The following is an 18336-nucleotide window of genomic DNA, read 5'->3' on the forward strand; positions in this document are numbered from 1 at the left end:
CTAAAGGCAACGAAATTGATTAATGCAGACTAACTGGAATTATTTAAATTTATAGTTAAATCCAAGCTGGAAGGTACTCTGCTTAATATTTTAATAATGTTCCGAATATTTTTCACAGTTGCTATAAGCAATGCCAGCTGTGAGATGGGTTTTTCAAAATTGAAATTGATTAAAAAATATTTAAGATCGACAATGCACTAACTAATTTGGCTATTTTGTCTATTGAGCAAGAGGTGTGTGATTCTATAGACATTGACGCTGCAATAAAAGACTTTGCTCTTAAAAAAACTAGACGTATACATTTTTAATTAAAGACGGAGGTTTTGTTTTTAATTCTAAACTTTTTTATTCATATTAATTACTAAATTATTTACTTAATTATTAATTTTTTAATTATTAATTATTTAATATTTAATTAATTATTTAATTTTATTAAACTAATTTAATTCATATTACTTTCAATAAAAATAAAAATATAACAGTATCGTTCTACTTCTAATTAAAAATTGATTTTATTTAATTTTGTCGATCGTCAAGGTGTACCTACCTAATCTTAAGTAATAGGTACCTAAGTTATATCAATGTATCTAATTGGTTAAAGTAAAAGAATTTTTGTATTAATAAACGTGATTGTAAAACTTAGATAAACTTTTTTATTTAATCCAACCTGTATAATGCAAAATAATGATGACTGTTCTCGCCGAAAAGTTCTCTATAATTAATGTATGTAGTGTATAGTATACAATAAATTAAAATACCTAAATAAGAGGGCGGCAAAATTGTCTTCCGCCCCGGGCGGCCGACACTCACGCTACGCCACTGGTTCTGAGATTCTTCAAACAGGATGTTCTTTCATGCATTTCGCATAATGTGGAGTAAGGGAGTTCATATATCTAGGATCACAAATTTGGTCACGCTTCCTATTCACCTGTTAGCCAAAGAGAGACAAATGCTGTATGAAGTACGCGATGGCCACTTACCACAGGCGAGAAGGACCATACGATTAAACATGCTAATGGAATGGCAAAGTGAATGAGAGGTACAGACCACGAAGGCTCGCTGGACCAAAACGCTGATCCCCGATGTTGTAGCTTGGTACAACTATAAATTTAAACGGGTAAATTACTACCTTACTCAGTTCCTGACGGGTCATGGATCTTTTAGGTCTTACACATATGGGATCAAAAAAACCAACGATGACATATGCACCACGTGTCACGAGAGGGACGATGCGGAACATTGCATCTTCCGGTGTAATGTTTTCGTCGTAGAACAACAAAGGCTGCAGAATAGGTTTGGCGCTATCTCGCCCAACAACATCATTCAGATTGCAATGACCAGCAAAGAGAATTTCGAGTGTATAATCGACCATATAACAAACATCATGAAAAGAAAGTCTATAATGGAAAGAGTAGAACAAGCTGGGTGAGAGAGTCTACCTCCTTCATAGCGGTCAACTGTAAAAAAAATTATAAAAAAAAATCTTTATTTATTTCTTTCTTTCTTCTTTATTGTATAAAAATGTATCCAGTTACCTTCTCTTTTTTTTAATGTTCCCAAGTTCCTCCGCTTGGTAACTAGATCTTTTCCCTACACGCTCACCGCTAGTAGGTAAGTGCTGTAGATATAATAAATAGTTCTAAGGACACCCCATGTTTCGTTCGCTAATGAACTCGTCCAGGGATACGTCGGATCGAAGAGGGGGTGGTTTTAGTTGGCAGGTGACCTGGCAGGGATGTCCGAAGGGGGCCCTCTGTCACTTAGTTTTGACACCGTGCCGTCGGCGTATGTCTCTGGTTTGGTTGAATCCAACAGTACTAGGGACACCTTACCTACTAGGGACACAGATTTATGAATCTTTCCACCTCATTTCAAAAGAAAAGCTCACAAATCAACCAAAGTAAGACAATAACTGCAGAAATCAACAGACGTATATATCCAGCAAACAGATCATACTATGGATTAATGAAACTTTTAACATCAAAAATAGTCACAAAAAGAACGAAAATATTAAAATAGAACTCTTATCAAGCCCGTTTTCAGTTAAAAGTCAGAAACGTGGACGATGACAAAAAGAGATGAAGAATGTTTAGGCGTATTTTGAACGTAAAATCCTCAGACATATTTATAAGGCCGTGCAGGTAAACTGATTATGGCGTGGGCGCTACATTTTTGAACTTTACAGCCTTTATAGTGAACCTGGTATTGGTACGTTCATCAAAATATACAGGCTAGGTGGCTAAGCCACTTAGAGAGAATGAACGAGATAAAACCACCAAAATACATTTATAATCAAAGACCAGCTGAGTGAGGAAATGAGGCACGTTCAGAGCATGATTTAAGGACCAGGTTGAAGACGACTTATGAGTGTTAAGAGAACGAAATTGGAATACCTAGGCGAAGGATTGGAAGAAGAACCTAATTCGAGAACAGGTCAAGACCCACCACCACCCATGATGATGATGGTGCTTGTGCTTGGGATATTAAGAATTTGATTTATAATAACCCGGGAGCAGTCGCGCTCACTTCTGTCACGTGAGTAGTCGAGCGTAGAGAAAAAATCTCACAAAACTTTAAATACGAATTTAAGACAAATTTCTATTTTATAATATTTTTATTTACTTATGTTAAAAATATCTATTTTTAACCATTTTACATAAATTTCACAAAAAAATATTAAAAAATAAAAAAATCCACGTATTACTACGGTCCTCCTAGAGGCACATACGAGTGGAAGGCCATGTTGCAAAAAATTTTCATCAAGTTATCACGGAAAAAGATAAAATGTGATATTTTTTCTAACGGTGCGACTGCTACCGGGTTAAAATAGAAAATAGACTATTTCTGTTTAATAATAAATAAAAAATTTGTTTCAGGTAGCCCGACCGAACTTGCTTACAATCCCATGCCCTATACTAATTTTCCAACAGACATGAACTTTTTTCAAAGAGTACATAACACCATAATATACAGTTTTGAATACTTAGCTAACCAGTTATACTTTTTACCTCAACATAACCAACTGATTCAACAGCATTTTCCTGGATGTCCCGATATTTTTGAACTACTGACCAACGTTTCATTGGTGCTTACTAATTCCCATGAAAGCTTCACCCCGTCAAAACCTCTGGTGCCCAATTTGATCAACGTAGGAGGATTACATATTCAACCAGCAGGGATCTTACCAGAGAACCTTCAACGATATCTGGACGAGTCTACAGACGGTGTTATATATTTCAGTATGGGTTCTCATCTAAAGAGCAGTGGGATGAGTTTTGATAAGATGCAATACTTTATACAAGCTTTTAAGAGACTAAAACAGAATGTGCTATGGAAATGGGAGGCAGAAGTCTTACCAGGAAAGCCAGCAAATGTTAGGATAGAGAAATGGGTACCGCAAATGGAAGTGTTAGGTGAATACATTATTTTCTTATAAAACCATTCATGAGAAAGAAATTTTATGATATTTTTTTTAATAGTATTATAAAAGTTATAAAACTTTCTTTATATTTTAAACAAATGTAGATATTTTAAAGTTTTGTAATATTTATAACCTGTCGTTAAATAAGAAAAAATTTAAGGCACTCGTGGGAGTGCCGACAGAAGTGAAAACTTCTTCTAGTATATAAATTACGAGCTCAATGCTTTTTCCCCATCCAAAAAGAAGTGCTATACCTATATTATATACGCTTTGCAAATGCGATAAGCTATTTATGTATACATACACATAATTTATATACGTACAACATTTATTTCAGCGAAGTGATGATGGTCGCAAATTCAATACGTTTTCCCCATCCAAAAAGTGCACAACGTCCGTAAAGAAATTTTCAATTCAAAAATTTATTTCGTCGAAGCGATGACGGTCGCTAATTTAATACTTTTCCCCATCCAAAAAGTGCACAACGTCCGTCAAGAAGTTTTCACTTCAAATATTTATTTCGTGGAAGCGATGACGGTCGCTAGCTTAATACTTTTTCTCATCCAAAAAGTACACAACGTCCCCAAAGAAGTTTTCACTTCAAAAATTTGTTTCGTCGAAGGGATGACGGTCGCGATGACGGTCGCTAATTTAATACTTTTCCCCATCCAAAAAGTTCAAAACGTCCTTCAAGAACTTTTCACTTCAAAAATGTATTTCTTTGAAGCGATGACGGTCGCTAATTTAATACTTTTCCCCATCCAAAAAGTGCACAACGTCCCTCAAGAAGTTTTCACTTCAAAAATTTATTTCTTCGAAGCGATGACGGTGGGCAATTAATACTTTTTCGCGATGACGGTCGCGAAATAAATATTTTTCTCCATCCAAAAATAGGTTTATCATTTATTTTAAATTTAAATACTTCTTTACAATTTATGTGTACATACACGTAATATAGATACGTACAAAATTTATTTCGCCGAAGAGATGGCGGTCGCGATAACGGTCGCGAAATAAATCCTTTTTCCCCATCCTAAAATAGGTTTTACATTTATTTTAAATTTAAATATCTCTACACAATTTATATAATATACATACAAATAATATATAGCATAAGCGATGACGGTCGCAATGACGGTCGCGATGACGGTCGCGATGACGGTCGCAAATTCAATGCTTTTTCCCCTATCCAAAAATCGCACAACGTCCCTAAAGAAGTTTTCACTTCAACAATATTTGACTGAAAATTTTGACCTGTAGTGGAGATCCATTGATCACTCTCTTTTCACATTTTGGTACATACCAAGAGGCTGTCAGCATTGTTCTAAGGAATTTGTTCTGGAATCTCTGCAGTATTTCTAGGTTTGTTTGACTGGCTGTCCCCCATAGTTGGATATCATGGGTCCACACTGATTTAATATGGCTTTATATATCAGTAGCTTACAACCGATGATCCAGTACATTTCTTGGAATTTTATTCTTAGTTGTTTCTTTTTTGAAAATGTGCTTTGGCCAAGTTAATCTTCTATCAAGGTGGATTCCTAAGTACTTGACAGTATCGGTTTGTATGAGCTGTATTTCGTTCAGAGTTACATTTGGACATGTTTGTTTTTCATGGTGAAAGTTACATGGTTAAGATATTTTTGAAGATTTCTGGATGCTGTGATTGGATCATGGTGAGAGACTAGTACAGAAGTGTCATCAGCAAAAGTTGTATACGTTATTCTGTTACTTGTCGGTAGGTCAGCAGTGTAGAGCTAGTACAAAATTGGTCACAGGATACTTCCTTGTGATACTCCGGCTTTTATTGGTCCTAGGCTTGTGTATTCATTATTCTGGTTGACTAGGAAATGTCGGTAGCCGGTTGGAAATATATATAGTTTTTTAGGATTTGCTGGAAAGGATGGAGAATATTTTTTTTAGCTTAAATAGGAGACCAGCATGCCATATCTTGTCAAAGAGCTGACCAATGTCCAGGAATGACGTAGCGCAATACCTTTTATGTTCTAGATCACTTCTGATGTGTTTTACAACACTATGTACTTGTTCAATTGTTCCTTGTTGTTTTCTGAACCCAAACTAGCGTTTGGGGTAGTAGTTTATGTAAAAAGTAGCCAACTTAAGTTGTTTAAATGGAATATTCATTTGTTTCAGCTCATCCCAATGTAAAAGTTTTCATTACTCATGGAGGACTTTTAAGCTTTTACGAATCGATTTATTGTGGAGTGCCGGTCCTTGCAATTCCTGTATTTTACGACCAAGCCTCGAATGCTATTAACGGAGTGCAGGAAGGATATGCTTTATCCCTTCCGTACCATGACCCTAAGTTCTCCGAAGAAGCAATATATTCTTATTTACAGCAGCTTTTAACAAACTCTAGGTAAGTAGCAGTGGCGAACTCAAGGGGGTGGTAGGTTTGGGGGCATATAAAAATTCCCAGGGCTCTCCCCAGGGCATATAAAAATCTTGTCTTTCACAAGCAAAAATTTCGGTGTCCAAGCCAACCCCCCCCACCAGAAAAAATTCTAGGTGCGCCACTGGTAAGTAGTGAAACCTTTTCTTATTAACACTTAATAAAAATCAATTTAGGGTTGTCATCGACAAGAAAAAAGTAGGATGATTACTAGACTTAGGCAAATATGCAAATTGCATATTTTGCATAGTATGCATAAAAAATACAGCAATGTCAAATTTTGCATAATATTTTTATAAAAGTGTGCATAAAGTGCATAATATAATTAAAAATTTTGGTTGTATATACCCATTTTTATATTAATGTAACAAATAACTTGGAAATCTTAATATTTAATTTTGTTTTATAATCTCTTATATTCAAATTCAAATTTTTGGTATCAGAATGTAGGTAGTATCAAACTAATAAGAGATAGCGGCCTATAGTTTTGTCACGTTTTTTCCTTGAATATGAGGGTTCCAAAATCTGCAGTTTATACAGAAGGTAAACATTTTTATTTTGAGGGTCAGTTTTCCCATCGTAAAATTAAAGCCCTGAACACGTGTTTTTGTAATTTGTGAATAATTATTGTGCTTTGAAAATGCCGAAAATAAACTGTGTTTCAACTTGGATAAAACCTACTTTTAAAGACCTATCTGTGGATATGGATAAAGTTTATTGCTCATTTTGTGGCAATATATACTCAGATAGAAGTCATTCAAGTTTTTGTTAAAAAATTTTGAACAGAATTTGATAATTTATTGTTACCACAATTCGAAATAATATTATTTATTTGTTAAAATAATTAAGTATTTAATTACATAAACTTAGTTTGTAAAATACATACGACCATGTTAATTAATATAACATGTGAAGATATTTCATATTATTTTAATATTTTTGTAAATATTTTCAAATGTTTTTTGCATATTTTTGCATATTTTTACGTAAAATACTGCATATTTATGCGCATATTTTATAACCCTTTATTTGCATATTTGTTTAAGTCTAATGATTACTGAATAGCATGTCTGAACTTTCATCGCACAAAGAAAAAATACATATTGTTTCTGAAGGATCTGTGAAAGGTGTTATAATAGCTTTTATTTCAAAACGTTCGGATAACTATCATCAATTAGCCTATATTTGTCCACTGCTGAACATAAACCTGCCGTAACATTTTCCACCTATTTCTATCTTAAGCTTCTTGTATCCGATTTGTGGTGATGCGCGTTACATCATCCGTCCATGTAGTCGGTGGTCATCCTCTGCTTCGATATGTCTCTTGTCTTGGTCGCCATTTCAGAATCTTTCTGGTCCATCTATCATCCGCAAATATGGCAACATGTCCGGTCCAAACGCATTTCGCCATGGCCATTCTTTTGACTATATCCATGACATCTGTTTTTCTTCTTATTTCTATATCTCTTACTTTTCCTCTGATGGTAATACCTAACATTGATCTTTTCATAGCGTGTTGTGTAACTTTATTTTATTTATTGTTCCATTTGTCAGAGTTGGTGTTTCTGCACCATATGTAAGACCCCGTAAAACACATTGGCTAAAAACATTTTTTTAAACAGACTGGAATATTAGAATTGGAAATGTTGTTTAATCTACCAAAGGCAGGCTATGTGACACCTACTCTTCTTTGTATACCCGTGTTGAGCTGCCCCCCCCCACTTGCAAAAATTAAAAAACAAATAGCGCTGATTTATGAGCTACTTATGAGCTTTCATATTCCGCACATAAAAAATTTTGAGCTCGTTACACTGAGCAGGAATTTAATATTTTAGTGGGGGGGGGGTCTCAGCCCCCCCACTACTTAAAAATAGGGATATTGAATCGATCTTTGCGACATAATTACGAACTATTTATGAGCTCTTGAAATGATATAGTTTCGATTTTTGAGCTCATCCCCTTCACCCCAAACAACCCTTTAATTGATTTAACTTAAGAGAAACATGCTGAAAAAAATTAAAATATATCGTATCGCGGATATAATTCCTATTGCTTATATATTCTAAGAATGAACTCCTAAATCACGCGCATTTCGATTATTGAGCTACAACCCCTTCACAAGAAAACCACCCCATCTTCCCGGCTTAAAAGAGAGTTGTACTTAAAATGCATTAAATTAATTATTTGGCGACTACATATCATTTAATAATTTATGAGCTCCCAAAATACGCGTATTTAGATCATTAAATTGCAACTCCTTTTGTATAGTGCAGTCACTGAAGGTAAAAATCAACTATTACCTTCAATTTCGGTAAACCTTCATCAACGAAAATTGGTGAGTGGTTATAGGATACCTCAAGAAACAAAGGTGACATGGTGCTACCTTGCGCTTTTACCCTGAGGGTGGATCATGCCCCTTCTCGGGGGTGAACATTATTTTTATTAAAAATAACTCCACAAATCGATAGAAGGACAAATTATAAGCAGATTTTGTTATACAAAGTTATTAAAATAAATCAATACTTTTTGAGTTATTGAAGATCAAAGTTTTTAATTTTTCGTGAAAAAATGGGTCTGGATCCCGCGTATGAAATAAAGTTGATTAATAGCAAGCTGAACATTTGTTAATAGCTTAAGGGTGTCTAGTCGGACAAACTTTGATATATGGGAACACTGGAACAGGGGAAGTTTTAATTGGGGAACAGGTTAAAAATTTGGAACGGTCAGACCACGAAAACGTCACATGTATTTTGTCCGATAAGACTTCCAATTAATTTGTTACCTTTTCATTAAACTCTCATGCAAAAAACAGACTGCTATTTATCACCTGTCATAATTTCTATCATTTGATATATTCTACGTGTTCAACTCATTATAATTCCCATTTGGTGATAAATAGCAGCCTGATTCTTGCATGAGAGTTTAATGAAAGTGTAACAAATCAATTTTAATTTCTGTCGGACAAAATACATGTGACATTTTCGTGGTCTGACCGTTCCAAATTTTTAACCTGTTCCCCAATTAAAACTTCCCCTGTTCCAGTGTTCCCATATATCAAAGTTTGTCCGACTAGACACCCTTAAGCTATTAACAAATGTTCAGCTTGCTATTAATCAACTTTTTTTTCATACGCGGGATCCAAAGCTACATGTTTTACAGCGGTTTTTCATACATCACTTAAAAATTGTAAGTTTTTACAAAAAAGTTTTCATTACCAAAATTGAAGCTTTGGAAAACCTTTTGTTATTAATTCAAGGGGAGTTTTAGGTAACTAAATGTATTTTTTTTTTCGGCGAGTAGTCAAATCTAATTATTCAAGCCTAATTAACAGAAAACCGATGCATTTTATAAAATATACTTAATATACATTTGTCAAAGTACTCAGAAATACCTATTAAATGAGCACCTAAAGAAGTTAATACGATCAATGTTAAGCAAATGAACATGAAAACAATAGGACCCTTTCACATTTTTTAGTAAAAAGTGAAAAATAAAGCGAACGCCATTTTCACAAAAATTAAAATCTTTAGTAATCCCTATCAGACTTTATTTACTTTAGCATAAGTAATGACCTTAAACATTTTGACCGATTTAAAAGGCATATTTTTAAAAAATATATATATGATTTAAAAAAACTAAACTTTTCAAATTTTCGTAAATTATTTGCTTTTAAGTATTTTCTATGGGAAATAAGCCACAATTTTACTAAAAAATGAATTTATTAACGTTTCGAAGCCCAAATCGGATTTCGTTGTCAAAATACAAAATACTATTGTATTTTGTATTTTGACAACGAAAACCGATTTGGGCTTCAAAACTTTAATAAATTCATTTTTTAGTAAAATTGTGGCTTATTTCCCATAGAAAATACTTAATTATAAAAATGCCACAAGGAAATAGCTTCAGAACAACATTATTTGCTTTTGATAATAACTCCAACAATACACGATAAACGTAAAAATTTTTAGATAGGTAACGAAATTTGAGTTTTTTTATTAGCAAAGATTTTACTTGTCTTTTGATTTCTGTATGAATCAAAATAACCAAGATAGAAAACGTTTAAGTCTAAATTTTACTGCGACTATTTCACTAGACTGTTTTTAACTGATAAAACTTCATAGCAACGCAGTTTCCTACTGACAAAACTCCTTAGCGACGTGATTTCTCCGCGACAAAATTATGACAGATCCGTCACGAAAGTGTCTGGTAATAACAAATAAATAAAGATTATATTTCGTTGATATGGTGCATTAATTGTCTCGTGAAATAGTCTTGTCGAATATCATTCGAGAGGAAATTATTTACCGGCAAAATTTTCTCCTGGTTTCATTCAAGTTAGTTGCCTTTTGGTAATTTTCGCTTATGAAATTTTGACAAAATCACTCGACTGACGTCTCGTGATTTAAGTCAAAATTTAATTCGCGAAAATTGCCAGGCAACAAACTTTCATACCAGTCGAAAATATTGGCGGCAAAATTTTCTCTCTTGTGATATTATATACGAGAACAATGTAACTGGAGTCCTTTAACCTATTATCCTAAAAAAATAAAGTATTAGAAAGATTAAAATGTGATACAGTTTTATAGCTCTTGAAATTACCTTTCAAATAGTTGGATGGGCCTGGTACCATAAAAATTAACAGAGTTATTCGAAAAAAAGAACAAAGTTTTTGGAAAAATTTTTTGACTATAAATTTTGATGCTATCAACTTTTTCTAGAGCTCATTTGATAAGTATTTCTAAGTACTTTGACAAGTATTTAGTAAGTGTTATAAAATGCATCGTGTTGCCGATATTTAAACTTGGATTCTTAGATTTGAATACTCGCAGAAAATATATATATATATATATATATATATATATATATATATATATATATATATATATATATATATATATATATATATAAAGAAAACTTGGTTTAATAATAGCTGACTCAATTTAAATTGTTTAAGGAGGAGAAAATAATTGGGTAACCAGCTGAATATGGACAAAGTGTACTCTTTTTACTTATTCCAATATATTTCGCCCATTTTCATGGGCATCATCAGGGAAAGCTACAATGTTGGTTATTAGGTAGGTACATAAGATGAATTAGCAGTATACTTACTAAGTGAGAATTGTTGTCACGATGTTTTAAAAGAAGCAAATATAAATAAAATGATAAAAAACTAAAATACAGAAATAACATATCACAAAAGTCCATAATTTAAAATATACATGATGATAGATAAAATTTATATATTGACACAATGAATTGAAAACAAGGTCTGACATTATTTATTTACTTTTATGTTAATTGTCAGTCAAATTTTTTTGGTCATTATCCTATTAAGTTAAACAGTTAAAATAGGTTATCAGCAATCAATATTATTAATTATTTAAGTGAGAGATATTAGCTAAACCTGTTAAATTTTGATTATTTTTATTTTTGTCTAAGAATAGTAAATAAGAGTATATTTCACTCAGGTGATTAATGTCTGATTTTTTGTTGATGCAATTATCACATTGTGCTATAAAAGCCATCTCCAAAAAGATTCTTTTAGTATAATTTTTTTCTATATCTAAAATTTTAAATGAATTATTGTCCATGGTATGGTTATTGTCATTTAAATGTGTAGCAAGAGTGCATCTTTCTGGATATAGTCTACTGTCACTTTTGTGGGAAGTAATTCGATCTTTTATCGATCTTGAACTTTGTCCAAGTGATATCTACAGTATCCCATGTGCAGATTGTGACAGAGAATATATCGGACAAAGTTCAAGATCGATAAAAGATCGAATTACTTCCCACAAAAGTGACAGTAGACTATATCCAGAAAGATGCACTCTTGCTACACATGTAAATGACAATAACCATACCATGGACTATAATTCATTTAAAATTTTAGATATAGAAAAAAATTATACTAAAAGAATCTTTTCGGAGATGGCTTTTATAGCACAATGTGATAATTGCATCAACAAAAAATCAGACATTAATCACCTGAGTGAAATATACTCTTATTTACTATTCTTAGACAAAAATAAAAATAATCAAAATTTAACAGGTTCAGCTAATATCTCTCACTTAAATAATTAATAATATTGATTGCTGATAACCTATTTTAACTGTTTAACTTAATAGGATAATGACCAAAAAAATTTGACTGACAATTAACATAAAAGTAAATAAATAATGTCAGACCTTGTTTTCAATTCATTGTGTCAATATATAAATTTTATCTATCATCATGTATATTTTAAATTATGGACTTTTGTGATATGTTATTTCTGTATTTTAGTTTTTTATCATTTTATTTATATTTGCTTCTTTTAAAACATCGTGACAACAATTCTCACTTAGTAAGTATACTGCTAATTCATCTTATGTACCTACCTAATAACCAACATTGTAGCTTTCCCTGATGATGCCCATGAAAATAGGCGAAATATATTGGAATAAGTAAAAAGAGTACACTTTGTCCATATTCAGCTGGTTACCCAATTATTTTCTCCTCCTTAAACAATATATATATATATATATATATATATATATATATATATATATATATATATATATATATATTCAATTACCTATAACTTACTTTAAATTAGCATTAAATGGTTTTACAAGTAAGGAATTTATTATAGTTTTTATTAGCTTAAATTTTAGTGATAAAAAACTTGTTTGTAAAAACTTACAGTTTTTGAGTTATTTATTAAACCTCGCTTTAAAGCATGCATTTTTTAACAAAAATTAAAATATTTGATCTTTAATAACTCAAAAAATATTGATTTATTTTTATAACATTATATAACAAATTTTGCTTAGAATTTGTCCCACTATCGATTTGTGGAGTTATTTTTAATAAAGTAATTTTCAACCCCGAGAAGGGGTGACATTTACCCTAGGCAATCACTGCCAGTTGGTACCATGTTATTTTTGTTTCTTGAGGTATCCTCTATCCACTCACCAATATTCGTGAAAACTAATGGAAGTTCACCGAAATCGAAGGTCGCAGTTGATTTTTACCTTCAGTGACTGCACTATAGAAAGAAAATTGCAATTCAATAATTGAAATGCGTGTATTTTGCGAGCTTATAATTTATTAAACGATATGTAGTCGATAAATAATTAATTTAATTCATTTTAAGTACAATTCTCTACTAAGCCGAGAAGGTGGGGTGAATTTCTTACGAAGGGGTTGCAGCTTAATAATCGAAATGCGCGTGATTTAAGAGTTTATTCTTAGAATATAAGCTATACGAATTTTAAACTACTATTAACTATTATGGAAAATCTTACAGTGTTTCAGTGATTTACTAAACATTAACATAAACAAAATAATTAAAATCTTTGAACTTTAATAACACAAAAAGTATTGACTTTATAACTTAATAACTTTATATACCAAATTATGCTTATAATTTGTCCTTCTATCGATTTGTGGAGTAATTTTTAATAAAATAATTTTCACCCCCGAAAAGGGGCGGTATCCATCCTCAGGGTAAAGGCGCAATGTAGCACCATGTGACCTTTGTTTCTTGAGGTATCCTATAACCACTCACCAATTTTCGTGAAAATCCATGAAGGTTCACCGAAATTGAAGGTAATAGTTGATTTTTACCTTCAGTGAGTGCACTATACAAAAGAAATTGCAATTTAATGATCTAAATGCGCTTATTTTGGGAGCTGATAAATTATTAAATGATATGTAGTCGCCAAATAATTAAGTTAATACATTTTAAGTAAAACTCTCTCTTAAGCCGGGAAGATGGGGTGGTTTTCTTACGAAGGGGTTGTAGCTCAATAATCGAAATGCGCGTGATTTAAGAGTTTATTATTAGAATATATAAGCTATAGGAATTATATCCCCGATACGATATATTTTAATTTTTTCAGCATGTTTCCCTTAAGTTAAATCAATTAAAGGGTTGTTTGGGGGTGAAGGGGATGAACTCAAAAATCGAAACTATATCATTTCAAGAGCTCATAAATAGCTCGTAATTCTGTAGCAAAGATCGATTCAATATCCCTATATTAAATTCCTGCTCAGTGTAACGAGCTCAAAATTTTTGATGTGCGGAATATGAAAGCTCATAAATAGCTCATAAATCAGAGCTATTTGTTTTTTATTTTAATTTTTGCAATTGTGGGGGGGTGGGCAGCTCAACACGGATTCTTTGTATTTCAGTTTTCTGATTATCTCGGCCTAAGTTAATCTCATGCTCTAGATATTTGTAAGCTATTACTTGATCGATGCTGATATTTACGAGTATACGTGAATCAAATTTGGGGATAACAGACAACCTCGTCTGACACCTCTTTGAATGAAAATTAGGTCTGTTTATTTGCCGTCTACCAGAATTGAAGCTTGATTTGATTTGAAGCAGAATTGATGTTGTAAAAGTCTGAGATATTTACCACCTATTCCGATCATTTCTAGATACTCAATGGGTCTATCATGTTGGTCCCTATCAAACGCCTTTTCAAAATCTATAAAGCAGAAATAAATTGGATATTTAAATTGGTAAATTTAATTCTTTCAGCTTTGCCGAAAATGCTAAAACGCGTTCCAATATCTTCCACGACAGAGTAATGTCACCAATTCAAACTGCAACCCACTGGATCGACTACATTATCAGGCATAAAGGCGCACAACACTTAAGAAGTCGAAGATTGCAATTACCATGGTATAAATATTTCTTAGTCGATGTTGTATTGTTTCTATTATTGTTTGTATTAGCCATTGTTATTTTAGTCTCTTTGTTTTGTTTTCTATTGTATCGACTTTTAAGAAAACAAAATAAAATTAAAATTAATTAAGATTATGAATTTAAACTTATTTTAAATTATTTGACTTTTCATAATGGAAGCATTTATGTTGTTAATAAACGTGTAGTAATAAACGTATGCTTTTTATGTTTTTATTTACTCTTTTATTTGAACTTATAAAATGGTATAGTCATGATATGAAGTGTCATCCTTATGACATCCAACATATTACTCACTGAACTACAGTTAGTACCCAGCAAACAGGTTTGAGCCCAGTTACGTGATGATTACGTTAAATTTACGAAAAATTTCAACGAATACGTAACTCGGTGATTTATGACAAAACGTATTTCAGTGCCAAATCATTCACCTATATATTAGTGCTTCCTTTATACATGTTTGACATTAGAATAATATAAAATCATAATGACGAATATACATAGTACATGTTTTTTATAATAGGTGTGAATGTCGGTTACATCGCAAAGGTACGTTTATTTCACGTAATAATCACGAAACAGAAATAACTTCCTCTGGTTAAATTTTGAGAAATATTTTGGAAAACAAAATTTTACAACGGTGTTGGTTAAATACGTATCGCTTAAATTTTACTCACTGTATTTTATGGACGTCGAAAAATTAGATGTATTTCACGTAAAAGTAATGTAAATAATACAAATATTTAAACAAAGAGTTTATGATTTCGCTTTTAAAATCATTTAGCATAACTATTTCAATCCAACATTGATTTGACGCTATTTTTGCTATTTTTTTTTCTTTAAAAATATCACAGGAGCTAAAATGATGTTGAGTCTAATTTTCAAATCGCGCGCGGTGATGACGTACTACCAAGCCTTTCTCCTTCTTTAAATACTAGGCGCGTTCCAAGTGACATGAAAACCGTCCTTCGTACTGCTCTCGTCATGCGCATTATAAAAAATGCGTTCCAAGCGAACATGAACGATGATTCGTATCGTACACTGTGTTGTTCCAAGCGATCCATGTACCGTTTCGAAATCGGTAACTGAACGGTCCTTTTGATACATGCCTTCAAGCAGAAACTATTTGTACTGACTTGCGCAGTTAGGATTGTTTTCATTTTTACTAGTCACTGCTATGAGATCAGATGATGATTCAATAATAGAATAATCCACAATCCAGGCTATTAGTACCTGTGAATTTTGATTTTCGTTTAAATAATTATTAATTCTTTTTTTTTTCAAATTAATCTTAAAAATATGGATAATTTATTTTTTTTTATGGAAGACAGCGATTTGTTAGATATCGATTCTGAGGAAGATTTTGAAGTTGAAGTGATGTTTAATGAACATGTTAGATATAGCAAACTACTAGTGGTACTCGTACTAAAAATGGCTCAGGCGCAACTCGAACTTGAAATGGTACACAAATACGTTCCAAGAGGATTACGTACCGATAATCAGTTCGGGATCGAAAGAAAACCGTTCAAGGGCGATTCTGCGCATTAAAACAGTCAAATCGATTTCGTGACGGTTCAAGGGATCGTACAAATGTGTCGTCTTGGAACGAACCTACTACCACGTGACCACGGTACGTAATTAACATAGTTGGTTCGAAAACTAAATTAATCGATTTATCAAATAATAGATACGTTTCGATACGATTATTTTTTTTTACATTATTCTGGTATTGAAATAGATTTTTAGTAAGACCAATTAGTTTAATAGCAGAAGAAATTTAAAAACAAAAAGAAAATAAGTAATACTAATTTAAAGTAAGTGGAATAGTTTAACTGTAATTTAAAAATAATCGATTTTTAAAATCGATGATCATAACCTCTAATATCAGCTTCTCACATAATAATTTTACAAGACAAATGTTTTTAAAGTCTCTAAATTCTACTAAATAAATACATTCTTAATACTTTATATTATGCTTGTTTTATTTATATCATATGATGACAATAATTACGTGATTCATAAGTTAATTAAGGTCGAATTATTTACGTGAACCGAGGACGTATCTTTCACGTGAATACTAATATATATGTTACAGTTCAAGTTGATTATCCAGTTGGAGTTGACTCCAACTAGTTGGAGTCGACTCTAACGGCTGGTTTCAGTAAAAGTTGATTATAAATATAAAATGAAGATTTATATTCAACATTTACTAGTAAAAGTAGACTCCAACTAGGAAAAGTATACTCTTCCCAATGCCATTTAGTAAAAGTTGATTCTGATTCACACAAACAGCCGATTCTAGAAATTAAATTAATGTTACTGAATATGTTCAAATTAGTCTAGGCTGTATCGTCGTCCCCGTTAGTGAAATTACTCCGATTCGAATTTTTTGCACAAACTAACTCAAAAAGAGGTCCTTATAACAAATCTACTGGGTGCCAGGCAGTACCTTGATCGATAAATTGTTTAAACAATTTTTTTTAGACAAATTCACAAAAATAATTTTTTCACTTCGAACAATTTTTTTTAGATCATTTGAGTTATTCTGAGCAAAAAAAGGTATTTTGTGATTTTTCTCTAAAATTGATTGTTGTCGAGTTATACGCGATTTAAAATTTGAAAAATGCAAAAATAGCCATTTTCAAGGCTTAATAACTCGGTTAAAATCCATTATTATGAAAGTCAGAAAGTGACCAAATCAAAGTTTATAGCCCCCTGTACAAGATCCAGCAGAAATTTTTGTCACTATTTTATTACTAAGCTTTATCTTTAATTATTAACAATGAGCGCTAAGTGCGTATTAGGCGGCCGTCAATGGTGAGTGTTAAAGAGATGCACCATTTGGGCCGTCCAATGGTGAATCTCACTCGCACCCACATTGACGGCCGCCTCAATACGCGCTTAGCGCTCATTGTTGATAATTAGAAATAATATCTTATTAATGAAATAATGACAAAAATTTCTTCAGGATCTTATAGAGGTAGCTTTAATCTTTGATTTTTTTTAGTTTCTGACTTTCATAATATACAGTGAGCACGTAAAGGTTGGAATAAATTCATTTTCTCGAGAATGGACGATTTTAGAAAGAAATCCCGAAACAGGTCAATTTTTATTTTTAAATTACGACTTTTTGGCATATATACCATAGTAGTGACGTCACCCATCTGGTCGTGATGACGTCATCGATGATTTTTTTAAATGGGAATAGGGGTCTTGTGATAGCTCATTTGAAAGGTAATTCAATTCTCTATTCAATAATAAAACTAATAACATAATTTCTTATACAGGGTGCCCAAATTTTTTTATTTTTTTGATTAAATTTACTGACATAAAAAGAAGAATGCAAGTATGTAATTTATTTAATTCAAAATACATTTTACTGCTCTCATAAAATGTTTATTTGAAAAATAATCATTGCTTTTCGCTTAAATTAAATGTTCAAACTGTCAAGAGGAAGGTGGGTGGCTGCTTTAATACTGAATTTAAGCAAAAAACAATATTTTTATTTGTCAAATACACATTATTTCCGGTTTTCTGATAGGAGTAAAATGTATTATGAGTTAAATAAATTACACACATTCTTCTTTTTGTCAAAAAATTTAATTCAAAAAAAATATTTTTTGGACACCCTGTATAAATAATAATGTTAATGTTTATATTACTGAATAGAAAATTGAATTACCTTTAAAATGAGTTATCACATGACCCCTATTCTCATTTAAAAAAACGTAGATGACGTCATCATCCTAGAAATTAAATGTTACTGGAAATAATTATGTTCAAATTGTGATATTTATATTCTAGGC

General features: G+C 31.9%; 1 protein-coding gene across 1 annotated transcript in view; it reads left to right on the plus strand.

Annotated features, from left to right (window-relative positions):
• Nucleotides 1-14644, plus strand: part of LOC114330257 (UDP-glycosyltransferase UGT5) — a 47442-nt gene extending 32798 nt beyond the window's left edge. Inside the window, exons 3-5 of the mRNA XM_028279581.2 lie at nt 2877-3413; nt 5576-5801; nt 14366-14644. Coding sequence (XP_028135382.1) covers nt 2877-3413; nt 5576-5801; nt 14366-14642 — 1040 coding nt within the window. The 3' untranslated portion in view covers nt 14643-14644. The remainder of the gene's footprint in view (nt 1-2876; nt 3414-5575; nt 5802-14365) is intronic.
• The last annotated feature ends 3692 nt before the right edge of the window (nt 14645-18336 follow it).

The sequence above is a fragment of the Diabrotica virgifera genome, chromosome 4 (assembly GCF_917563875.1).
Source record: "Diabrotica virgifera virgifera chromosome 4, PGI_DIABVI_V3a".
Classification (NCBI taxonomy): Eukaryota; Metazoa; Arthropoda; class Insecta; order Coleoptera; family Chrysomelidae; genus Diabrotica; species Diabrotica virgifera.